At 43.5% G+C, this 26,648-nt stretch overlaps 2 protein-coding genes across 2 annotated transcripts in view; both read left to right on the top strand.

Moving 5' to 3' along the window:
* Positions 1-38: 38 nt before the first annotated feature.
* On the top strand, positions 39-2,192 carry creg2 (cellular repressor of E1A-stimulated genes 2). The gene is made up of 4 exons (XM_029648004.2): positions 39-580; positions 754-923; positions 1,022-1,135; positions 1,288-2,192. Exons 1-4 carry the CDS (start codon positions 146-148, stop codon positions 1,427-1,429), a joined length of 861 nt encoding a protein of 286 aa, XP_029503864.1. The 5' UTR covers positions 39-145; the 3' UTR covers positions 1,430-2,192.
* A 457-nt stretch (positions 2,193-2,649) lies between these two features.
* Positions 2,650-26,648, top strand: part of LOC115118840 (alpha-1,3-mannosyl-glycoprotein 4-beta-N-acetylglucosaminyltransferase A) — a 55,988-nt gene continuing 31,989 nt past the window's right edge. The window contains exons 1-2 of the mRNA XM_029647665.2: positions 2,650-2,786; positions 3,279-3,825. Coding sequence (XP_029503525.1) covers positions 3,732-3,825 — 94 coding nt within the window. The 5' untranslated portion in view covers positions 2,650-2,786; positions 3,279-3,731. The remainder of the gene's footprint in view (positions 2,787-3,278; positions 3,826-26,648) is intronic.

Below are 26,648 nucleotides of genomic sequence, written 5' to 3'. Positions count from 1 at the left end.
ATTCTCGTCTACCAATTGTGTAACTTGTGGCTCCGCCCAATCCTCCCCTTGTGTTATGAAAACACCACAGATACACGTGAGTCAGTAAACACACACATATACAGAAGGACGAAGTCGAGAAGGAAAGTAGATATCCAGCAGTTTGATGAAGTCACATCATCTTTCCCTGGCATTACTTGCCGCGCTGCTGTGCCTTTGTGAGAGCTACACTCTCAGAAACTCAGTATCTTGGGCTGTCGCCTCCAACGATGTCGTGGTGGAGGGAGAGCTGGACGCCGTTTCCGAGGAGGAGGTCGCCCCCGCTTTGCTAGTGGACAACAGCGGGCTGTGGAAACAGGCATACCCGCCCTCTGTGTTACGAAATGGTGCGGAGAAGCCCAAAGAAACCGTCAAATCGAAAAAGGAGGACGCAGCGCCCGTGTCATCTGCGTCCAGGGTGTTCTCCTATCGGATGGAGGAGGTGAAAGCGCCCGCCAGTGCCCCCTCACCTCCCCCACATCAGGAGACTGCGAGAACCGCCAGATACATGGCCCACTACAGCGACTGGGGACATCTCGCCACCATTTCCACTCAAGACAAGGTACAGTAAAGCTTGTAGACTTACTTAAGGTGCCCTCTCCTCAGCATTGCAATTGCTCCATGAAGCACATTAGCACTCAATGTACTATTAAGCCTTGTTTTCAGACCAGAGCCAGGTAGTCTGAAGCCTGTATGTATGTACCTGTATATAACAACTTTATTTTGTATCCTCAGATTAAGGGCCTTCCTTTCGGGAATATTTTCTCGGTCAGTGATGGCCCAATGGACAACAGTACGGGAGTTGTCTACTTCTACGTCACTCTGATGGACAACTCTGTAGCAGACCTGAGAAGCTTCCCATTTGCCTCTCTCACCTTTTCAGAGGCAGAGGGAGACTTTTGCAGGTAGGACTGAGTGTCACCCACCTCCCCACCCAGTGCTAGGTTGAAGTGGCATATTTCAAGTCTTGCTGTGTGTGACACATTGTGCTCTGTTCCCACAGGCAGCAGGTGTATGATCCTGAAGACCCACGCTGTGCCAGACTGACCCTGACAGGCAAGATGGTGGAAGTGGGCCCAGAGGAGGTGGAGTTTGCCCAGGAGGCCATGTTCTCTAGGTGTGTGTGCATGTTTATCACTCGTCCTCCCTGAACATGTTCTGTGTGTGTTTGGCTGTCCAATTGTCTCTCACCAGTAATGAAGTCAGGGACTACACATAGCCTGCTTGTTTAGTGTGTGTATAATGCTGTCTTTTGTCCTCTCCCTTCAGACACCCTGTGATGCGGAAATGGCCAGTGGGACACAACTGGTTCTTTATGAAGCTAGAGCTCAAACAGGTCTGGCTCCAGGATTGGGTTGGAGGGGTGTCACTCATCCCCCTGGAAGACTACTACAAAGCCACACCCTACTGAGAGGAACTTCATCCACAGTTTATATTAATTTACTGCACAGTGCCAAATATGACACACGTGTACCAATACAAGACAGTGTGTTAGCATCTCTAGGTGCCACAACAGTTGTCCTCAGACCATATTCATCACCACTCAAACACATAACAGAATGGGAGGATCTAAAAGCTCTAGTTCTGGAATATTTTTGAAGAGAAATGGGGAGTGGGGATTTTCAGTTCTAGATCTTCTCTAGGCTGAGTGTGAGTGGTCTAACCATGGTGCATGTAGAGGTAACAACTACATTTAAGATGTCCCCCATATCAGCCAGTTTGCACTATTAAAGTGCTTCCACAGTTCAAGGGAAAGCTTCTACAGAATGTGAATATAAAGACAAGTAGATATAGATTGTTCCTATTTATGTAAAAATGTTGTTGAATGTACAGAATGGTTTATTTGCTTTGAAAATGTTTTTCCAATGCTACCACCAAGCTTTATCACAATCTTCTGTTCAACAGCTAGAAAATGACAAATCAACAATCCACTTAAAGTAGACTCCTCTGGTGGACAATAGATCTTGACTTTGATATTGAATGTTGTTGATTGCCGCATACTGTCAAGTCACATTTCTATTTTGTGCTGAGTTAAGAAAACAGCTTTTAAAATGTAAATGTCAATGACATTGTGCATGATCTAAAGCAGAAGTTTAATTAATGATACATTGTTATAGATTGTAAAACTGTACATGCAATGTTGGGAACATAATACAAATGATTTGGTCAAATAATTGAAATGTCCTCCCAATCTTTCACTCGCTGTATTTTTGAAGCATTATGTGTCTTGGTGCTTGTGTTTTCTACCAGTAAAGCTGATAGTGTTCTATTTTTTTAATCATTATGTCACTTAAGGTATGCTCTGCATAATTATGCAATGCTTAAGATGCATATTTCTCTAGCAGCTGTAGAATGATCGTATGAACGCACGGTGGCGCTCTTTAGACATAAACAGAAACGATAGGTCGCAAAATAAATGCTCGACACATCGGCCCTAAAGTAGTGCTTCATATATTTAGTTATAAAAAAGGTCGCGTTTTTTTTTTGACAACCGGTATATTTTGTAATTTTGATGCAGCAGAGAGGCGTGTGTTTTACTCGCACATCCCATAAATGCTGCGCAAGTTCGCGGTGTGTTGATGCTCGGCAACAACCGGCGTCTTGAGTGGGCGGCGCCTCGTGTCTTGGCAGACCGCTGGCGTTGCCTGACAGAATGGTTTGCAGATAAAGGACTCCCCCCCCCCCAATCAATGATTATTCGTGACAAAACACGAATTTGGTCAACTTCGAGAATACACATATTTCAGACGGCAACAGTGTACCAGAGGGTAAGTTTAGCAAACGTCGTTTTTAATTGTTTTACTGCCATTTAGCTGTCTATCACGTAGCTAACGCTAGCTAATCATTTCATGTTCAAGAAGCGTCAATAGTATAACGAGCCAGTAGCCAGCGTCTTATCAGACAGGTACAGTAGCTAGCTATGTATTAGCCTGCCAGCCGCTACTGTAGGTGTAACTAAGTCCGTGTCTTAATGAATCTATTTAACCTTATCTTGGATAAGAGCTCCTTCTAAACGACTCAAATGTAAATACGATGCTAGTTAAGGTCTGTGGAGAAGCACAGCCACCACATATTGGTCTGGTTCCTAGAAAAGACTGGCCTTAACTCTTACCCTCTAGCTTCTAAATGTGCCAGCTACATTAACGAGATAAAGTTAGTTTTTTCTTATTCAGTGTTTGCTGCTTAACTTTGATAAGTAGAAAATAACGATATCTAGATTAATGCAGATGTTCTCTTCTGCTTACTCTTGCCATCCCCAGAATCATCAGAGTGCAGAAGTTCAAGGAGACGTACCGTCAACACTAGGGTTCAGGATCTTTAATCTTCCGTTTCTCCATCATTTTGTGCAGTGACTGCCACTGAGTGGAGGTGAATAAGCATACCGCCCGACCATGCTCACATCACGGGGAGATTCAGAGTGTAGAACACGCAGAAGCCTCGGTGTAGGAAGGGTTGCCTCGTGACTGGCCACCCTCAAGCGAGAGGGAAAGAGATCGACAAGTCACTGCGACAGACCGGGAACGATTAGGAAAGACAACATCCACCTTTAAAGCCAGCCCAGCTTGTCAAACCTCCTTTCCTTTCCCCATTCCTATCCGAAGCGAGTTACTGTATGTACGCACCTCTGCCTGGATTGAAAACTCCGAAGGCAGTGAGTGAGGCACGCCGGCCCCGGGGTCCCCGCGCTTCGTTGAGAGAATCGCTGAAATGAGATGAGGCTCAGAAATGGAACGGTTGCCACTGCTATCATTTTCTTCACGTCGTTTCTCAGCCTGTCTTGGTACACAGCCTGGCAGAATGGCAAAGGTAAGCAAGCGAACGCTGTTGTGTTAACTAGCCACTAGCTGTTACCACTGGATTACTGTAAATCAATAACTGACAGCTGACTAACCTAGCTAGCTAACGTTTTTGACAGCTGTTTGACTGGTAGATTGAAAGCAGGCTGGCTAGCTACCAACACTTTTTATAACCGAACTTACTGTAGTGATGGATAGATAGACAGACAGACTTTTGGTCATGTACAGTATGTGGACACATGCTTGTGATTTTGGAATAAGATGTTCCACGAGCATTTAATATGGACTTTGTCCCCCCCTTTGCTGCTATAACAGCATCCACTCTTCTGGGAATGTTTTTCACTCAATTTTTATGTATTTAAAAAAAAAAATCACCTTTAATTTAACCTCGTAGGCCAATTGAGAACAGGTTCTCATTTACACCTGTAACCTGGCCAAGAGAAAGCAAAGCAGTGCGACAGACAACAGAGTTACACATTGAATAAACAAACCTACAGTCAATGACACAATAGAAAAAATCTATGTACCATGTGTGTAAATGTAGTACGATTAGGAAGGTAAGGCAATAAATAGGCCATAGAGGTGAAATAATTACAACTTAGCATTAACACTGGAGTGATAGATGTGCAAGTAGAGATAATGGGGTGCAAAAGAGCATAAGATAACATGGGGATGAGGTAGTTGGGTGGGCTATTTACAGATTGCCTGTGTACAGTGATCGGTAAGCTGCTCAGACAGCTGATGCTTAAAGTTAGAGAGGGAGATATGAGGCTTCAGTGATTATTTTTTTGCAATTCTTTCCAGTCATTGGCAGCAGAGAACTGGAAGGAAAGGTGGCCAAAGTAGGTGTTGGCTTTGGAGATGACCAGTGAAATATACCTGCTGGAGCACTTTCTACGGGTGGGTGTTGCTATGGTGACCAGTGAGCTAAGGTGGGGCTTTACCTAGCAAAGACTTGTAGATGACCTAGATCCAGTGGGTTTGGCGACGAATATGTTTCGAGGGCCAGCCAACGAAAGCATACAGGTCACAGTGGTGTATAGTATATGGGGCTTTGGTGACAAAAAAGATGGCACTGTGATAGACTACATCCAATTTGCTGAGTAGAGTGTTGGAGGCTATTTTGTAAATTACATCACCGAAGTCAAGGATTGGTAGGATGGTCAGTTTTACAAGGGTATGTTTGACAGCATGAGTGAAGGAGGCTTTGTTGTGAAATAGGAAGCCGATTCTAGATTTAATTTAGGATTGGAGATGCTTATTGTGAGTATGGAAGGAGAGTTTACAGTCTAACCAGACACCTAGGTATTTGTAGTTATCCACATATTCTAAGTCCGAACCGTCCAGGGTAGCGATGCTTGTCGGGCGGGCAGATGCGGGCAGCAATCGGTTGAAGAACATGCATTTAGTTTTACTAGCGTTTAAAAGCAGTTGGAGGCAACGGAAGGAGTATTGTATGGCATTGAAGCTTGTTTGGAGGTTTGTTAAGTGTCCAAAGAAGGGCCAGATGTATACAGAATGGTGTTGTCTGCGTAGAGGTGGATCAGAATCTCCAGCATCAAGAGCGACGACATTGATATATATATATATATATATATATACAGAGAAAAGAGATGTTAGAACATTGATGCAGGGACTTGCATCCATTCAGCTACAAGGGCATTAGTGAGGTTGGACAACGATGTTGGGCGATCAGGAAAGCTTGTGTGGCCTACTGCTAAGCCATTGCTGCTTTAGATGTTGCCACTTTACAATAACAGTTCCTACAGTTGGCAGGGTAGAAATTTGACAAACAGACATATTGGAAAGGTGTCATCCTATGACTGCGCCAAGTCATTGAGCTCTTCAGTAAGACCTTTCTACTGCCAGTGTTTGTCTATGGAGATTGCATGGCTGTGTGTTCAATATATATTTTTCAACTTTATTTGTATATACATACATGCATGCATACATACATACATACATACATACAGTGGGGCAAAAAGTATTTAGTCAGCCACCAATTGTGCAAGTTCTCCCACTTAAAAAGATGAGGCCTGTAATGTTCATCATAGGTACACTTCAACTATGACAGACAAAATGAGAGAAAATCCAGAAAATCACATTGTAGGATTTTTAATGAATTTATTTGCAAATTATGGTGGAAAATAAGTATTTGGTCAATAACAAAAGTTTATCTCAATACTTTGTTATATACCCTTTGTTGGCAATGACAGAGGTGAAGACGTTTGACAAGGTTTTCACACACTGTTGCTGGTATTTTGGCCCATTCCTCCATGCAGATCTCCTAGAGCAATGATGTTTTGGGGCTGTTGCTGGGCAACACGGACTTTCAACTCCCTCCAAAGATTTTCTATGGGGTTGAGATCTGGAGACTGGCTAGGCCACTCCAGGACCTTGAAATGCTTCTTACGAAGCCACTCCTTTGTTGCCCGGGCGGTGTGTTTGGGATCATTGTCATGCTGAAAGACCCAGCCACATTTCATCTTCAATGCCCTTGCTGATGGTAGGCTTTGTTACTTTGGTCCCAGCTCTCTGCAGGTCATTCACTAGGTCACCCTGTGTGGTTCTGGGATTTTTGCTCACCGTTCTTGTGATCATTTTGACCCCACGTGGTGAGATCTTGCGTGGAGCCGCAGATCGAGGGAGATTATCAGTGGTCTTGTATGTCTTCCATTTCCTAATAATTGCTCCCACAGTTGATTTCTTCAAACCAAGCTGCTTACCTATTGCAGATTCAGTCTTCCCAGCCTGGTGCAGGTATACAATTTTGTTTCTGGTGTCCTTTGACAGCTCTTTGGTCTTGGCCATAGGGAAGTTTGGAGTGTGACTGTTTGTGGTTGTGGACAGGTGTCTTTTATACTGATAACGAGTTCAAACAGGTGCCATTAATACAGGTAACGAGTGGAGGACAGAGGAGCCTCTTAAAGAAGAAGTTACAGGTCTGTGAGAGCCAGACATCTTGCTTGTTTGTAGGTGACCAAATACTTATTTTTCTGCCATAATTTGCAAATAAATTCATTAAAAATCCTTCAATGTGATTTTCTGGAGAGAAAAAATCTCATTTTGTCTGTCATAGTTGAAGTGTACCTATGATGAAAATTACAGGCCTCATCTTTTTAAGTGGGAGAGCTTGCACAATTGGTGGCTGACTAAATACTTTTTTGCCCCACTGTGTGTATATACACTGCTCAAAAAAATAAAGGGAACACTAAAATAACACATCCTAGATCTGAATGAATGAAATATTCTTATTGAATACTTTTTTCTTTACATAGTTGAATGTGCTGACAACAAAATCACACAAATTATCAATGGAAATCAAATTTATCAACCCATGAAGGTCTGGATTTGGAGTCACACTCAAAATTAAAGTGGAAAATCACACTACAGGCTGACCCAACTTTAATGTAATGTCCTTAAAACAAGTCAAAATGAGGCTCCGTAGTGTGTGTGGCCTCCACGTGCCTGTATGACCTCCCTACAACGCCTGGGCATGCTCCTGAAGAGGTGGCGGATGGTCTCCTGAGGGATCTCCTCCCAGACCTGGACTAAAGCATCCGCCAACTCCTGGACAGTCTGTGGTGCAACGTGGCGTTGGTGGATGGAGCGAGACATGATGTCCCAGATGTGTTCAATTGGATTCAGGTCTGGGGAACTGGCGGGCCAGTCCATAGCATCAATGCCTTCCTCTTGCAGGAACTGCTGACACACCCCAGCCACATGAGGTCTAGCATTGTCTTGCATTATGAGGAACCCAGGGCCAACCACACCAGCATATGGTCTGACAAGGGGACTGAGGATCTCATCTCTGTACCTAATGGCAGTCAGGCTACCTCTGGCGAGCACATGGATTGCTGTGCGGCACCCCAAAGAAATGCCACCCCACACCATGACTGACCCACTGCCAAACCGGTCATGCTGGAGGATGTTGCAGGCAGCCGGACGTTCTCCACGGTGTCTCCAGACTGTCACGTGCTCAGTGTGAACCTGCTTTCATCTGTGAAGAGCACAGGGCTCCAGTGGCGAATTTGTCAATCTTGGTGTTCTCTGGCAAATGCCAAACGTCCTGCACGGTGTTGGGCTGTAAGCACAACCCCCACCTGTGGACGTCGGGCCCTCATACCACCCTCATGGAGTCTGTTTCTGACCGTTTGAGCAGACACATGCACATTTGTTGCCTGCTGGAGGTCATTTTGCAGGGCTCTGGCAGTGCTCCTCCTTGCAGAAAGGCGGAGGTAGCGGTCCTGCTGCTGGGTTGTTGCCCTCCTACGGCTTCCTCCACGTCTCCTGATTTACTGGCCTGTCTCCTGGTAGCGCCTCCATGCTCTCGACACTACGCTGACAGACACAGCAAACCTTCTTGCTACAGCTCGCATTGATGTGCCATCCTGGATGAGCTGCACTACCTGAGCCACTTGTGTGGGTTGTAGACTCCGTCTCATGCTACCACTAGAGTGAAAGCACCGCCAGCATTCAAAAGTGACCAAAACATCAGCCAGGAAGCATAGGAACTGAGAAGTGGTCTGTGGTCACCACCTGCAGAACCACTCCTTTATTGGGTGTGTCTTGCTGATTGCCCATAATTTCCACCTGTTGTCTATTCCATTTGCACAACAGCATGTGCAATTTATTGTCAATCAATCTTGCTTCCTAAGTGGACAGTTTGATTTCACAGAAGTTACATTGTGTTGTTTAAGTGTTCCCTTTTATTTTTTTGAGCAGTGCATTTGTAATAATGACAATTACAACAATACTGAATGAACACTTTATTTAAACTTAATATAATACATCAGTAAAATCAATTTGGTTTAAATAATGCAAAAACGGTGTTGGAGAAAGTAAAAGTGCAATATTTGCCATGTAAAAAAAGCTAACATTTTAAGTTCCTTTCTCAGAACATGAGAGCATATTAGTTCGCAACGACTCAGGCGGCCCAAACTGTTGCATATACCCTGGCTCTGCATGCAATGAAAGCAAGAGAAATTACACAATTTCCCTAGTGTAATATTGTCTGCTAACATTTCTTAACTAAATATGCTGGTTTAAAAAATATTTACTTCTGTGTGTTGATTTTAAGAAAGGCATTGATATTTATGGTTAGGTACATTCGTGCAACGATTGTGTTTTTTTTCACAAATGCGCTTTTGTTAAATCATCCCCCGTTTGGCGAAGTTGGTTGTCTTTGTTAGGAAGAAATGTTCATCACAGAGTTTGCAACGAGCCAGGCGGCCCAAACTGCTGCATATACCCTGACTCTGTTGCACAGAACGCAAGAGAAGTGACACAATTTCCCTAGTTAAAATAAATTAATGTTAGCAGGAAATATTAACTAAAGATTCAGGTTTAAAAATATATACTTGTGTATTGATTTTAAGAAAGGTGTTGTTTATGGTTAGGTACACATTGGTGCACCGACAGTTTTTTTAATAAAAAATTTAAAAAATGTGTGTGAATGCGCTTGTTTAATCACCCGTTTGTCGAAGTAGGCTGTGATTCGATGATAAATTAACAGGCACCGCATCGATTATATGCAACGCAGGACATGCTAGATAAACTAGTAATATCAACCATGTGTAGTTAACTAGTGATTATGTGAAGATTGATTTTTAATTTTTTTTTTATAAGGTAAGTTTAATGCTAGCTAGAAACTTACCTTGGCTCCTTGCTGCACTCTTGTAACAGGTAGTCAGCCTGCCACGCAGTCTCCTCGTGGAGTGCAATGTAATCGGCCATAATCGGTGTCCAAAAATGCTGATTACCGATTTGTTATGGAAACTTGAAATCGGCCCTAATTAATCTGTCGACCTCTAATAGTGGGTGTTTTACATTACAATGAATTAATAATGTCAGGGAAGTGTTATTGTGTCAGGGTAGAAACCGAAGTGTTCTCTAGGGGAATGTATAATCTTTGGCTACATTTACTGTTTTTGTTCTTTGCTACTTCATGTAGCTGACATATTCATGCTTCCCGTATTCTGTTGCATAAACAACATGCTGATTTCGGTCTACAACATCACTGGTTTTATCAGGCTTTATAGCTAGTTACGTTTGCGCTGACTCAGTACATTTTATTAGCTACTTAGCTAGCCAGCTAACTAGCGATTAGCTTTGGCGTCTAACAAGATTTAGGCCCAATATGCTAAGAGAAGACAAACTAGCCATTTTTTGCAGATGTAAGAAACAAACTAGTGTAATTTATAGAAAGCTAGTGGATTGATGTTAAGTAAAACGGGCATCATTGTTTGTGCTGCATTGACCATATAGACTGAACACAAGTGTCTCATGGTCAAGCAACAGCGGTCCTTGAGTGACGGGACGGGGCTACGTCTGTGTGGAAAGCGGCATGGAGAGAGAGAGGGATGACTAAGGTAGCGGAGTGAACAATAAAAATTGACATTACACACGGCATATCACATTTAACAAATCAAACATTAAAATACTGTTAAAGGTAAAGTAGAAACTCAAACCGGTCCGTGCATCAATACCGGTAGATTGTAAAATACGGTATACCACCCAGCCCTATTCAAAACTGGATATTGACACAGATGGCTATGTAACAGGTTCCTCTTTGTGCAAGGGCTATAGATAGTATCGGGATGGTTGCCATCACAGGGGGACATGGCTATCCATAAAAATGATCGCATCTGGCTGGCTGTGTGAGAATAGCAGGTTATTCAAGCCAGATACAGCAAAGCTATGAAAATCCACAGCCATTGAGTTTTGCATGCAAGCTGACATGCTGAGGACATGATCAATGCTCATGTATTTTGACAGATCATCATTCAGCAGTCAATTATTTCCTGGTTTGACTCGTCTATTTATTGATTTAGAAGCAATTTTACATGCTCCGCCACGACTACTTGCTGCTCATTAAAAGTCCTAGTATGTTAAGATGCCAGCTACGTCTTCTGTTTCCCCCTCCTTTCTCTTTTGCTTCACTCTCTTTTCGCAAATAACGAAAGCAGTGTTCCTTCCAACTAAATGCTTCTGTGGTTACTCTTCACAAAACTGTTACAGAAGCGCACGCACGCCAAGGCCTCAGTGATTTGGTTTTTTTATAAGCTCAATGGTATCATAGCTACACAGCTCTCGAGGGAATCAAGTGCCTTTACTGCCTTAGCTAGGTCAGGCAAGCAGAGTGTTTCATCGCTTGGATCAAAATGAAGGACAAATTGGGTGTGTAGTGTACCAACGCAAGGATGTAGGCTAGTACATAAGAATCCTTAGTATAAGTTAGGATTGTACATCATAAAGCATCACTCCTCTTTTCATGCTTCTGTTGGTACCACCCTAACTGTTTGAGTTAAGCTTGTATGGAGAGGGAAGGCTTTTCCAAATCACGTTTATGAGAGGTGTGGCTCATTGTGAAACCAAATACTGTTCGTTTTGGAAATGGGTTGTTCCATTTGATTTCAATCACCTTTTGACTGTACCCCTTTTTAGATTTGATTTTTTTAAAGCTTTCAAACAGTTTAATTATTTGATAATTTATTGAAGAAACTAAATTTTCACACTAGATGACCGAAAGTATGTGGACACCTGCTCGTCAACCATCTCATTCCAAAATCATAGGCATTATTTTGGAGTGTTTCCCCCCCCCCCCCCCCCCCCCCTTTTGCAATAACAGCCTCCACTCTTCCGGGATGGCTTTTCACTAGATGTTGGGACTTGCTTCCTTAAAGCCACGAGCATTAGTGAGGTCGGGCACTGATGTTGGGTGATTAGGCCTGACTCGCAGTCAGGGTTCCAATTCATCCCAAAGGTGTTCGATGGGGTTGAGTTCAGGGCTCTGTGCAGGCCAGTCAAGTTCTTCCACACCCTGATCTCAACAAAACATTTCTATTTCTGTATGGACCTTGCTTTGCGCATGGAGGCATTGTCATACTGAAACAGGGAAGGGCCTTCCCCCAAACTGTTGCCACAAAGTTGGAAGCACAGAATCACCTATAATGTCATTTATATGCTGTAGCTGGAAATAAGGGGCCAAACCATGAAAAAAATCCCCAGACCATTATTACTTGTCCACCAGACTTTACATTTAAGTAATTTAGCAGACGCTCTTATCCAGAGCGACTTACAAATTGGTGCGTTCACCTTAAGACATCCAGTGGAACAGCCACTTTACAATAGTGCATCTAAATCTTTTAGGGGGGGTGAGAAGGATTACTTTATCCTATCCTAGGTATTCCTGAAAGCGGTGGGGTTTCAGGTGTCTCCGGAAGGTGGTGATTGACTCCGCTGTCGTGAGGGAGTTTGTTCCACCATTGGGGGACCAGAGCAGCGAACAGTTTTGACTGGGCTGCGCGGGAACTGTACTTCCTCAGTGGTAGGGAGGCAAGCAGGCCAGAGGTGGATGAACGCAGTGCCCTTGTTTGGGTGTAGGGCCTGATCAGAGCCTGGAGGTACTGAGGTGCCGTTCCCCTCACAGCTCCGTAGGCAAGCACCATGGTCTTGTAGCGGATGCGAGCTTCAACTGGAAGCCAGTGGAGGGAGCGGAGGAGCGGGGTGACGTGAGAGAACTTGGGAAGGTTGAACACCAGACGGGCTGCGGCGTTCTGGATGAGTTGTAGGGGTTTAATGGCACAGGCAGGGAGCCCAGCCAACAGCGAGTTGCAGTAATCCAGACGGGAGATGACAAGTGCCTGGATTAGGACCTGCGCCGCTTCCTGTGTGAGGCAGGGTCGTACTCTGCGGATGTTGTAGAGCATGAACCTACAAGAACGGGCCACCGCCTTGATGTTAGTTGAGAACGACAGGGTGTTGTCCAGGATCACGCCAAGGTTCTTAGCGCTCTGGGAGGAGGACACAATGGAGTTGTCAACCGTGATGGCGAGATCATGGAACGGGCAGTCCTTCCCCGGGAGGAAGAGCAGCTCCGTCTTGCCGAGGTTCAGCTTGAGGTGGTGATCCGTCATCCACACTGATATGTCTGCCAGACATGCAGAGATGCGATTCGCCACCTGGTCATCAGAAGGGGGAAAGGAGAAGATTAATTGTGTGTCGTCTGCATAGCAATGATAGGAGAGACCATGTGAGGTTATGACAGAGCCAAGTGACTTGGTGTATAGCGAGAATAGGAGAGGGCCTAGAACAGAGCCCTGGGGACGCCAGTGGTGAGAGCGCGTGGTGAGGAGACAGATTCTCGCCACGCCACCTGGTAGGAGCGACCTGTCAGGTAGGACGCAATCCAAGCGTGGGCCGCGCCGGAGATGCCCAACTCGGAGAGGGTGGAGAGGAGGATCTGATGGTTCACAGTATCGAAGGCAGCCGATAGGTCTAGAAGGATGAGAGCAGAGGAGAGAGAGTTAGCTTTAGCAGTGCGGAGGGCCTCCGTGATACAGAGAAGAGCAGTCTCAGTTGAATGACTAGTCTTGAAACCTGACTGATTTGGATCAAGAAGGTCATTCTGAGAGAGATAGCGGGAGAGCTGGCCAAGGACGGCACGTTCGAGAGTTTTGGAGAGAAAAGAAAGAAGGGATACTGGTCTGTAGTTGTTGACATCGGAGGGATCGAGTGTAGGTTTTTTCAGAAGGGGTGCAACTCTCGCTCTCTTGAAGACAGAAGGGACGTAGCCAGCGGTCAGGGATGAGTTGATGAGCGGGGTGAGGTAAGGGAGAAGGTCTCCGGAAATGGTCTGGAGAAGAGAGGAGGGAATATGGTCAAGCGGGCAGGTTGTTGGGCGGCCTTTTTTTCAACTTTACAGTTGGCACTAAGCATTGGGGCAGATAGCTTCTTCCTTGCATCTGGTAAACCCAGATTTGTCCGTTGGCCTGCCAGATGGTGAAGCGTGATTCATCGCTCCAGTGTTTCCACTGCTCCAGAGTGCAATGGCGGCAAGCTTCACACCACTCCAGCCAACGCTTGGCATTGCGCATGGTGATCTTAGGCTTGTGTGCTGCTGCTCAGTCATGTAAACCCATTTCAGACTAACAGTTCTTGTGCTGACATTGCTTCCAGAGGCACTTTCCAGAGAAAAGAAAATGTAGCTTTTTTTAAAGCAAACATTCCCGCAATTCTACACATTTTGCATGGAGCAGAGATTTTTTGTTGCTGTTTTAAGCCAATTTCCTGCAATTCTATGCCTTCCATGTCGTGTGTTTATGATACCAGGTGTCGAAGCCCGAAACATGTACAAAAAATATATATTAAAAAAGTGTTAAACAAATTCAAAATAGTTACCCTTTGTCTTGACAGCTTTGCACACTCTTGGCATTCTCTCAACCAGTTTCACCTGGAATGCTTTTCCAACAGTCTTAAAGGAGTTTCCACATTTTGTGGGGTTACTACATGATTCCATATTGTGTTTAGATATCTTAACTATTATTCTAGTGTGTGTGTGCATAAATAAATAAAAATTCTGGGACCTGCGCTCTGTATTGATCCTGTTCTGGGTACAGATCTGGTCCATGGTCCTTCAGTTGACTATGGAGGATCTAAAGTGTTTTGTGTTGTGTCCGCCATCAGTTGACACTGCATACTCTTGAATACAGGGTGGGTGTCTTTTCAATCATAGAAATAGAGTTAGACCACTGCAATTTAGCTGTTACCAGGGTTGGGCGGTATCCAGATTTTCATATGGTCATACCGTCCCTCTCTCAACCCCTGATTTACAGTATTACTGGCTTAGCACGTAAGGTGGTGCCAAAACATGCAAAAAAACACCCTTTGGGCTTCTATTACCAGAATGCTAACAAAATAAGCACAAGTAATAGCCTCCATGGAAATTTGCTAACGATTGCAAACTGTTTTATTTTTAGCAAAGAAAGGCAGTACATTTCATAAAGTTGTGCGTGTAGACACTACTGTTCAAATGTTTGGGGTCACTTAGAAATGTCCTTGTTTTTGAATGGAAAGCACTTTTTTTTTTGTCCATTTAGAAAAAGATCAAATGCAGTGTGGACAATGTTGTAAATGACTATTGTAGCTGGAAATGGCAGATTTAAAAAATTAAATAAAATGGACAATCTTCATAGGTGTGCAGAGGCGCATTATCAGCAACCATCATTCCTGTCTTCCAATGGCACGTTGTGTTAGCTAATCCAAGTTCATAATTTTAACAGACTAATTGATCATTAGAAAACCCTTTTGCAATTATGCTAGCACAGCTGAAAACTTTTGTGCTTTTTCCCCGAACAAGAATAGACTGCCGAGTTTCAGAAGAAAGTCCTTAGTTTCTCTCCATTTTAAGCCAGTAATCAAACCCACAAATGCTGATTCTCCAGATACTCAACCAGTCTAAAGGCCAGTTTTATTGCTGCTTTAATCAGAACAGTTTTCAGCTGTGCTAACACAATTGAAAAAGGGTTTTCTAATGATTAATTAGCTAATCCTAGTTTATCATTTTAAAAGGATAACACAACGTGCCATTGGAACACAGGAGTGATGGTTGCTGATAATGGGCCTCTGGACGCCTATGTAGATATTCCATTAAAAATGTGCCGTTTCCAGCTACAATAGTCATTTACAACATTGACAATGTCTACTCTGTATTTCTGATCAATTGGATATTTTAATGGGGGAAAAAAACAGCTTTTCAAAAACAAGGACATTTCTAAGTGTCCCCAAACTATTAAAAGGTAGTGTATATAGGTAAGAGCTACCAAATTTCATTTTTGGTGAGTTTGAACATGTATAACGTGACCCCTGTCAATAAACAGTTGGACTCACCTATTCCTGCTTTCTCCAGTTGTGCTCGTTGCATACACGTGACTGGCTCATCTGTTCTGGGGAACTACGGTAAGCTTCATAAATGTGACCGGTGAATTGAAGAACACAGTCTGCTTTATCTTAACATATTGCACCAGTTTACTGCAGGTATTTACTTAGAAAGGAGCTGCACAATATAATAGTTATGACGGTATTGGCTAAACTATTCCATGGCTATTTCCAAATACCCCGGTATACCGCCGAAGCCCAGCTGGTATGTCACTGAAATTTTCAATTGAATTGAAATTTACTTCCAATTATTACCACTATGATGGCTGCTGGTTTACCCACTGTCAAATTTATATTTAAGTAGGAATATCTATAATTTTATATTTCTATGATTTCAATAGGTTTCAAGTACTGTCAATCCTCGAATTTAAAACAGATATTCACATTCAATTCAACATTGTGTGGACTCAACCATCTTTGATACCATTTGAAAGTTTACAATTATCCAAAACGAGACACCCAGCCTGTATTCAAGAGTATGCTGTGTCTCAACCAATGGCGGGCATAACACAAACACATCAGATTATGTAAAATAGGGTCTAAGATACAATATATATTTTTTAAAAGCTTGCGTTTACGCGGCAGGGTGGAGGAATGCAAACGGCAGGTCTGGAACAAGGTAGCACTTCCGGTGAACAGGTCAGGGTTCTATAGCAGCAGGCAGAACAGCAGAAACTGGATTAGCAGCATGACCAGGTGGACTGGGACATACATGAGTTATCAGGCAGATAGTCCTGGGGCATGGTCTTACGGCTCAGATCGCCCGGGAGAGAGAGAGATGGGAAAATTAGAGGTCGCCTACCTAAGATCACACAGGACACTAGATAAGACAGGCGAATTACACCAACTAGGACAGGCTGATCCTAGTCCCACGGCACATGGACTATTGCAGCATAGATACTGAGACGAGTGGGTTCGGGTAACACTGTGGTCCTGTCCAAAGTTACTCCCGAACAGGGCCAACCAACCAGGATATAGCCCTACCCACTTTTCCAAAGCACAGCCCCCACACTACCAAAGGTATATCAAGACTACTTACTTACTACCCAGAGACGAGGCCAAGTATAGTCCATGAATATATCCACCACTGTACAAGCTTGAGGGGGTGCCAAACCGGACAGACGGGAAGATAACATCAGTGACTCAACACACTCAAGCCATGTATAGTGGGGGGGAAAAGCCTGCTACAACATGGGAGGGAGAGTGTGAGCAAGCCCATGACTAAGCCCCTGTAATGGGATCAGAGGCAGAGAATCCCAGTGGGGAGAGGGGAGCCTGTTGCAACCGTTGTCATGGTAACCTGACAGCTGCATGTTCTAAATTCCTCAATTTTAAAGGGTAGGGAGCATGTTTTTATTCCAAGTAACAGTGTGGTCAAAAAGACTTAGGTAACCAGATCGTTACTGAAACTACAAACACTTGTGTTTTTAAACATATTTATTCATTCATTTCCAGGTATCTTCGGAACTATCCACTATTTCTACTTTATGCTACTGCGTTTGTATGCTAGCTCAAGCTGTCTAACATTAGCCACACCTCATGCTCCTCGGACTTTGTGCCTATGTTATCTAGTGTGAACCCCGGGATGCTCTGTGGCCTTGCTGTGGGCTCAAAATAAAATTATACCACCATGCTCTAATTGTGTAACGGTGGTCCCTCATTTGCTCCTTTTTGTTTTGTCAACTTTTCGGCTTGTTCTCTGAAGTGGGCTTGGAGTTTTGTAACTTTTCCCACCTTGACTTCCACCTATAATGACAAAGCGAAAACTTAATTATTTTAGCTAGTGTGTGTGCAAATATTTTTTTTAATAAAATGTAAGTATTCAGACCCTTTGCTATGAGACTTGAAATTGAGCTCAGGTGCATCCTGTTTCCATTGATCATCCTTGATATTTCTACAACTTAATTGGAGTCCACCTGTGGTAAATGTATTGATTAGACATGATTTGGAAAGGCACATCTGTCTATATAAGGTCCCACAGTTGACAGTGCATGTTCGAGCAAAAACCAAGCCGAGCTATGGAATTGTCCGTAGAGCTCCGAGACAGAATTTGTGTCAAGGTACAGATCTGGGGAAGGGTACCAAAAAAGATCTGCAGCATTGAAGGTCCCCAAGAATACAGTGGCCTCCATAAATCTTAAATGGATTAAGTTTGGAACCACCAAGACTCTTCCTAGAGCTGGCCGCCCGGCCAAACTGAGAAATTGGGGGAGAAGGGCCTTGGTCAAGCAGGTGACCAAGAACCAGATGGTCACACTGACAGAGCTCCAGAGTTCCTCTGTGGAGATGGGAGGAACTTCCAGAACAATCCTCTTTGCAGATAAGCCACTCCTCAAAAGGCACACGACAACCCACTTGGAGTTTGCCGAAAGGCACCTAAAGGACTCTGACCATGAGAAACGATTCTCTGGTCCGATTAAACCAAGATTGAATTCTTTGGCCTGAATGCCAAGTGTCCTGTCTACTGGAAACCTGGCACCATCCCTACGGTGAAGCATGGTGGTGGCAGCATCATGCTGTGGGGATGTTTTTCAGGGATTGGGAGACTAGTCGAGGGAAAGATGAACAGAGCAAAGTATAGAGAGATCCTTGACGAAAACCTTCTCAGAACCTCGGACTGGGAAGGTAAACCTTCACCCCAACAGGACAACAACCCTAAGCAGACAACCAAGACGACACAGGAGTGGCTTCGGGTCAAGTCCCTGAATATTCTTGAGTGAATCAGCCAGAGCCCGGACTTGAACCCGATTGAACATCTTTGGAGAGACCTGAAAATAGCTGTGCAGCAACGCTCCCCATCCAACCTGACAGAGCTTGAGGATCTGTAGAGAAGACTGGGACAAACTCTCCCAAAAATAGGTTTCATACCCAAGAAGACTCCGGCTGAAATCACTGCTGAAGGTGTTTTTAACAAAGTACTTATTAGTAAAGGGTCTTGAATACGTAGATGTAATTATTTAAAATAAAACAAAATTGTAATACATTTTATAGAAACCTGTTTTTTCTTTGTATTTATGGAGTATTGTGTGTGTGAAGTTGAGGGGGGGGAAACTATTTTAATACATTTTAGAATAAGGCCGTAACCCAGCAAAGTGGAAAAAGTCAAGTGATCTGAATACTTACCGAAGGCACTAGCTATTGGATTTTCCATTATTTCTGTTGCATTTTAATTTCGGGAATAGGCTGGCTTGTCGGGTACTCCATTTTATTACACCACCCCATTTTCCCACATTAATTCAGCGTTCTGATCAGGAACAAAAACTATTGAAAAGTGAGGTGTGACTTTGCATTGAGACTTGATGCGTATGCTAATCCATATGTTACGTTAATGCCTACCATTTTAAATTCAGACCTTCCCCTGCTTTAATTTCTTCACATTCACAACAGGAAGTTAGCAGCTTTGCCATAGCCTACTTGTAAATGTATGTTTTTTTTTCTCCTTTTACTGTGAATAAAAAGTTTGCTTCTCAAAACGTTGTCAGATATGTTCTGGTAATTATGAGCTGACTAGACAAATCCATTATTTGTTTATACAGGTCCTAAGAAACATTTTAAGACTAATCAAATATATATCAAGAATTATTTTTTAAATAGCAGTGTGCTACACTGCATTCCCCCAGGCTAAATGTCCATCGCCACAAAAATGCTTTGGCAAGAACAGCTCAAGAACAGATTACTGCAACTCGCTGTTGGCTGGGCTCCCTGCCTGTGCCATTAAACCCCTACAACTCATCCAGAACGCCGCAGCCCGTCTGGTGTTCAACCTTCCCAAGTTCTCTCACGTCACCCCGCTCCTCCGCACCCTCCACTGGCTTCCAGTTGAAGCTCGCATCCGCTACAAGACCATGGTGCTTGCCTACGGAGCTGTGAGGGGAACGGCACCTCAGTACCTCCAGGCGCTGATCAGGCCCTACACCCAAACAAGGGCACTGCGTTCATCCACCTCTGGCCTGCTCGCCTCCCTACCACTGAGGAAGTTCAGTTCCCGCTCAGCCCAGTCAAAACTGTTCGCTGCTCTGGCCCCCAATGGTGGAACAAACTCCCTCACGACGCCAGGACAGTGGAGTCAATCACCACCTTCCGGAGACACCTGAAACCCCACCTCTTTAAGGAATACCTAGGATAGGATAAAGTAATCCTTCTCACCCCCCCCCTTAAAAGATTTAGATGCACTATTGTAAAGTGGCTGTTCCACTGGATGTCATAAGGTGAACGCACCAATTTGTAAGTCGCTCTGGATAAGAGCGTCTGCTAAATGACTTAAATGGAAATGTAAACAGAACTACATGCATTTTAAATAGCGAGAATAAATGTAGCTCATTTCTGTGAAGCTTCGTGATTGCCGAGGACAAGTTTGATGTCAGACAACAATAGAATGTAAATTAATTAAAAATGTTAAGGTGAAAGGCAACGTTTATACTGAGGGGTTGGCAGGACTTCTAAATGCATTACCACAATCATGACTAGGTTGGTTGGCGGAAATGAAAGTACAAGGCTTTGTTGCCGGCATTACCGTTCAAATATTAAGAAAAGGCAGGAAAGTTGGCGGCATGGTAAAATGCCATGGTATTAAAGTTATAATTTACTTTCTTAACATTTCTACCATAGGCAAATGGGTCTAAAAGGTTTTATTTTTAAATCAAAAGGTGTGCCAAAAAGTGGAACGGTCCTAATGTCAACCTGCTGTAGGCCTAAGTGCTGTGCTCACATTATAAGAATATACAACCCACACATGATGTGCTGTAGCTTATGTTATGACGTGTCACTAAATATAAATTAATTTCCTGCTGTTAGAAAATGTCTAACACTGTGTCTGACTTATCGTGATCACAGTGAGTTGGTGTCACTGAGGTATTACGAATTGTTTAGGCGTTTATTTGGTATGATACATAGAAGTAGAATGAGACTTGTCTGTGGTATGCTAATGTATTTCCTTGTTCTGGAATGTTTTCAGTCCTACAAGAGTCTCTACCAGGCATTGATTCAGTGGGTTAAGAGCAGAGAACGGGCAAACGTTGATTTCCATCTAAAATGCCATCTTTGAGGAAGAGGTTTGTGAATTGACTGTTGACTAGAGGTCGACCAATTTAATTGTAATGGCCAATTTTAATTAGGGACAATTTTCATAACAATCGGTAATTTTGGACACCGATTTGCCTTTTTTTTATTTTATTTTACACACTTTTATTTAACTAGACAAGTCAGTTAAGAACACATTCTTATTTTCAATGACTGTCTAAGAACAGTGGGTTAACTGCCTTGTTCAGGGGCAGAACGACAGATTTTTACCTTGTCAGCTCGGGGATTTGTTTTTGCAACCTTCCGCTTACAAGTCCAACGCTCTAACCACCTGCCTTACATTGCACTCCACGAGGAGCCTGCATGGCAGGCTTGACTACCTGTTACGTGAGGGTAGCAAGAAGCCAAGGTAAGTTTCTAGCTAGCATTAAACTTCTCTTATAAAAAACAATCAATCTTAACATAATCACTAGTTAACTACACATGGTTGATATTACTAGTTTATCTAGCGTGTCCTGCGTTGCATATAATCGATGCGGTGCCTGTTAATTTCTCATCGAATCACAGCCTACTTCGACAAATGGGTGATTTAACAAGCGCATTTGCGCTTTTGCGAAAACATTTGCGAAAAAAGCACTGTCGTTGCACCAATGTGTACCTAACCATAAACATCAATGCCTTCCTTTAAAATCAATACAGAAGTATATATATTTAAACATGCATATTTAGTTAATATTGCCTGCTAACATGAATTTCTTATAACTAGGGAAATTGTGTCACTTCTCTTGCGTTCCGTGCAAGGAGTCAGGGTAAATGGAGCAGTTTGCCCCGCCTGGCTCATTGCGAACTGTGAAGTCCATTTATTTCCAACAAAGGCTGTAATTAATTTGCCAGAAATGTACATAATTATGACATAACATTGAAGGTTGTGCAATGTAACACCACCCCACCCGTTAGATAAAATACGGAACGTTTCTGTATTTCACTGAAATGTTTTTTTTTTTAATGATAATTTCCGGATTTGACCATATTAATGACCCACGGCTTGTATTTCTGTGTGTTATTATATTGTAATTAAGTCTATGATTTTATAGAGCAGCCTGACTGAGCGATGGTAGGCAGCAGCAGACTCGTAAGCATTCATTCAAACCGCACTTTTGTGCGTTTTGCCAGCAGCTCTTCGCAATTCTTCAAGCACTGCACTGTTTGATTTCAAGCCTATCAACTCCTGTGATTAGGCTGGTGTAACCGATGTGAAATGGCTAGCTAGTTAGCGGGGTGCACGCTAATAGTGTTTCAAACGTCACTCGTTCTGAGACTTGGAGTGGTTGTTCCCCTTGCTCTGCATGGGTAACGCTGCTTCGAGGGTGGCTGTTGTCGTTGTGTTCCTGGTTTGAGCCCAGGTAGAAACGAGGAGAGGGACGGAAGCTATACTGTTACACTGGCAATACTAAAGTGCCTATAAGAACATCCAATAGTCAAAGGTATATGAAATACAAATGGTATAGAGAGAAATAGTCCTATAATTCCTATAATAACTACAACCTAAAACCTCTTACCTGGGAATAAGGAAGACTCGTGTTAAAAGGAACCACCAGCTTTCATATGTTCTCATGTTCTGAGCAAGGAACTTAAACGTTAGCTTTTTTACATGGTAAATATTGCACTTTTTCTTTCTTCTCCAACACTTTGTTTTTGCATTATTTAAACCAAATTGAACATGTTTCATTATTATTTGAGGCTAAATAGATTTTGTTGGTTTATTATATTAAGTTAAAATAAGTGTTAATTCAGTATTGTTGTAATTGTCATTATTACACATTTTAAAAAATGGCTGAATTAAAAATAATAATAATCTCATCAGCTTTTTTTGGCCCTCCAATAATCCGTATCGGCGGTAGTCATAATCGGTCAACTTCTACTGTTGACACAAGCTCTGGGGTTCAGACCCTCCCTTCAGTAGAAACTTTACTGTTGTTCAGTCTTTACTCTGTAATGTTACACGGTGCTGTTCTGAAATATTGAAGGGATTCCACACAAATATACTGAAATCAGAGATCCTCACAAATGAAGAGACATCCAGGAACAGGCCTCAATCAGGCACTGCATTTTTTAAAAAGTATTTGGTTGTCGTAGTTAATGAGGAATGATTATAAAACTGCATTACTGCACGCATTCTTCCACTCAAGCACCTAACCTCATGCTTTGGTTTACTGTTTGTCTGCGTTTCAGAAGGAGGAACACAGACGTGCATAAACGTCTCCCCAAATGTCAGCCAGAGGAAGAGCAGCGTTGTGGCACAAAGCTTTGCATTCATAAACACTCGCTGGCTGCTCCCGCTGGCCCAACCGTCAGAATCCATAGCTAAGCTGTGCTGTGCTTTGGATCAGTGTGTCTTGTGTATCTCACATTCAGACCAGTGAGGGCAGTTGCTTTGGTACTACAGTAGTGTTCCTCATCCTGCCCAGCACCACTCCCTGGAATTTTATTTATTTTACCTTTTATTTAACTTGGCAAGTCAGTTAAGAACTAAATCTTATTTTCAATGATGGCCTAGGAACAGTGGGTTAACTGATTTTCACCTTATCAGCTCGGGGATTCGATCTGGCAACCTTTCGATTACTAGTCCAACGCTCTAACTACTAGGCTACCTGCCGCCCCAATGTTGCTGACCTGTACCTGAGATGGGTCACTGACATCATTTAGTTTCAAGTTATTTTCAAATGCTAGTTTTAATGGAAGCGGGTGGTCCTCCAAGGTGGCTGTCCCTGGTATGCGTAAGGTTAGCAGACCTAAAATGAACACCTGCCAAATGCGGGTAGGATGTCTATTTCACCAGCCATGTTGGCAGGTGGTCAGGGCTCCACAGTGTGACAATTTCACTCGCGTTGTGAATAAAATGGTTACATATGATCACATTTATAGTAAAATAAATGCTGCAGTAAATGTTTTCAAAGTATTTCTGCCATTTTTGTTTCATAGCTGGTAAATTAATTGCACAGTCAAAGAACTACAAATCCCATATTACCCTATTCCACTTGCGCTGCAACCCTGCCTGGCTGGAGGTTGTGCACTCATGAAGCGCTGCGCACAGACAAACTTGGTCTAATTTACTTCAAATGAAAGTGTACTGAAGTGAGACTTTGTCCTTGTGTTGATTGGCTCTTTATACTAAACGGAACATGTAAAGTGTCAGTACCATGTTTGATGAGCTGAAATTAAAGATCCCAGAAATGTTCCATACGCACAAAAAAAACATATTTCTCGCAAATGTTGTGCACAAATTTGTTTACATCCTTGTTAGTGAGCTTTTCTCCTTTTCCAAGATTATCCATCCACCTGACAGGTATGGCATATCAAGAAGCTGATTTAAACACCCTTGTGCTGGGGACAATAAAAGGCCACTCCTAATTGGTGTATTTTAACAATACATTAAAACATATATTTTAATGTCAATCTAGCAAACCAGGCAACTAAAACCAACTTTATAAATGACTAGGTTCAAAGATAGTTAACATTAGACTATAACTGGCATTGCAAATGGCACTGAGATACATATTACATTAGTACACAGATCATACACTTAAAGCGTACTGTTAGCTAGCTAGCTCACGTTAACTTGGATGAGCGCTTCTCTCCCTCTGTCATGGTTGCACTTGGTTTTAAGATGTAATCCGGAGACAGGTGTTTTATACAACAGCCTTCTGTGTTCTCTTTTCGACTCCCTCATATTTGTAATCAAACGCCAGCATTTTCTCCTTATCCTTAGCTATCATACTCTGCTTCCACCAGGCATTCCACTGATTTCAAAACTCGGTCCTCTAGAAAGTGGAGAGCAAGAATTGTGGAGTTCATGATATCTTTAAGAAAGCGCAGCATTAGAAATGATTACCTACACATACTGAGCAGCTCATGTTAGACAAGCATGCTACATGGCAGACCAATCTGAACTCATCTCTCCATGTCTAGCCCATCCATTATCTCAGCCAATCATGGCTAGCGGGAAGGTTCCTGTATTTTTCTGTGGCTAAACCAACTAGACTCATACTTTTTTATTTTACCCCCCTTTTTGTCCCCAATTTCGTGGTATCCAATTGTTTAGTAGCTACTATCTTGTCTCATCGCTACAACTCCCGTACGGGCTCGGGAGAGACAAAGGTTGAAAGTCTCTCATACACAACCCAACCAAGCCGCACTGCTTCTTAACACAGCGCCATCCAACCTGGAAGCCAGCCACACCAATGTGTCGAGGAAACACCCCGTGCACCTTGGTTAGCGCGCACTGCGCCCGGCCCGCCACGGGAGTCGCTAGTGCGCGATGAGACAAGGATTTCCTTACCGGCCTAACCCGGACGACGCTAGGCCAATTGTGCGTCGCCCCACGGATCTCCCGGTCGCGGCCGGTTACGACAGAGCCTGGGCGCGAACCCAGAGTCTAGACTCGTACTTTTAACAATTGTATTTGCAGGTGGCATACAAGTTTGTTATTAAGGCACATGAAAGTTCACATTCCAGAAGGCATTTCTGCCCCCAAAAAATGTGATTGAATTTTGTTGTTCAAATGCCTCTCCTGTGACGAAGTGACGTACGACACATGCCTAGTTTCTTGAAACAAGTCATATTTTATGGCGTAAAGGGTAGATACACGGAGTATCCAAGTAAGCCTAAAGAGCTTGTTTTACGATGCATCCCTTCTCATTTTACTCTCACACCCCTTCCTGTCTTTGAACACAAGGTTTATAGAGACAATCTTTTTTCTCTGCTGATTCTTGGCCTCTTTTGCTAGTCTTTGACTCCGTCCCCCTCAAGGTCTGTTTCCATCGCTCTATCTTCATCTCAAGGCCTCCTATCTAGTGTCTTTCATCCTCCCCTCTCTCACTCAGGGTCCTACTTTCTGTCATTTCCGTTTCAGTGTGGGTGTTCAGTCAGCCACAGGCAATGAGTCACTCTGAAAGTGAAGTGTTTGAATGGTCAGTGTTAGTGCATGCAGAGAACACTGTGGGAATGGTGTGGATAGACCTCGACGCTAACTGTCGGTATGCGTGGCTTTAGGCCTATGTTTCTTGGATTTTTTTGGGGGGGGGGGGACTGTTTTGTGTGTAAGCATTTTGGCGACTGATTTTGTGTGTCGGTAATTGCAATGAGAATTGGCTGTCTAAGTAGTCAAGCAGCCTACTGGATGACCCTCAAGAATGTGCACTTCTCAGTGCAAAATCTCTGAATGTAGGACTGTAAGATCTCTGACAGAAGTACTTCTCATTAGTTTGCTGCTCTATTGATTGGTCTCTTATTGTCAAGGTCTCTTCCTACACAATGGCGGTCAGTGCAGAACATATGGGTCAACAAGTGCTCGGTGGGAACAGAGGTCTGAGTGCTGATATCTGGGGACTGTGCTTAGTTGGCTGGGAGACAGGAGGCTGTTGTGAAGACCTTTGTCCTTCAGTAAAAGTGCCAGGAAGGGAAATGTCACTATTAGGCTAATCAACACATTTGAGGATAAAAAGGAATCGGGTTGAAATAAATCCCCTCCCTCCTCCCGCTCTGCTTTTCTACCTCCATTCTCTCTTCTTCCTTGTCTCTCTCTCGCCGTCTGTGGGCATGTTTCTCTTATCAGCGCTGCTTTTTCGTCAGTTCATTGCAAACACAATGGTCCCAAAATAGCTGGAGAAAGGCGTGGTTATGGCAAACGAATGCTACTGACTCAGGAGATAGTGGGGGGAGCCAGGAATTGTGCTGCCCGTACCCTTGGAAAGCGGCAGAGACTGAATGAGAGAGAGCCTGTGTATCTCTTTTTGTACTTTTGTGGTCTGTTTGTGTATTTTCTGACTGAGGGAGAGGGACTCTTGCCAGAAACTTCTAAGATGGACCAAATGGAGAGGAAGCAGGAGAGCGAGACAGTGAGGAGAAGGGCCCAGATTTAAGGAGAGAGAGAGAGGGAGGGAGGGAGGGAGAGAAGTATTGCGAGGGGGAAGAGTGCTGACCGGAGCCTTGGCCCTGAGACACTGAAGTGTTTTGCCTTGCTCTTTAGGATGAGTGTACACACACCAAGTTTTTTTTCTGGATCAATAAGAGGCTTAAGTGGTGGGCCGGCCCATC

This window comes from Oncorhynchus nerka, linkage group LG1, assembly GCF_034236695.1.
Source record: "Oncorhynchus nerka isolate Pitt River linkage group LG1, Oner_Uvic_2.0, whole genome shotgun sequence".
NCBI lineage: Eukaryota > Metazoa > Chordata > Actinopteri > Salmoniformes > Salmonidae > Oncorhynchus > Oncorhynchus nerka.
The sequence above is the reverse complement of the archived record's forward strand: the minus strand, read 5'-3'. Positions and strand labels throughout refer to the sequence as shown.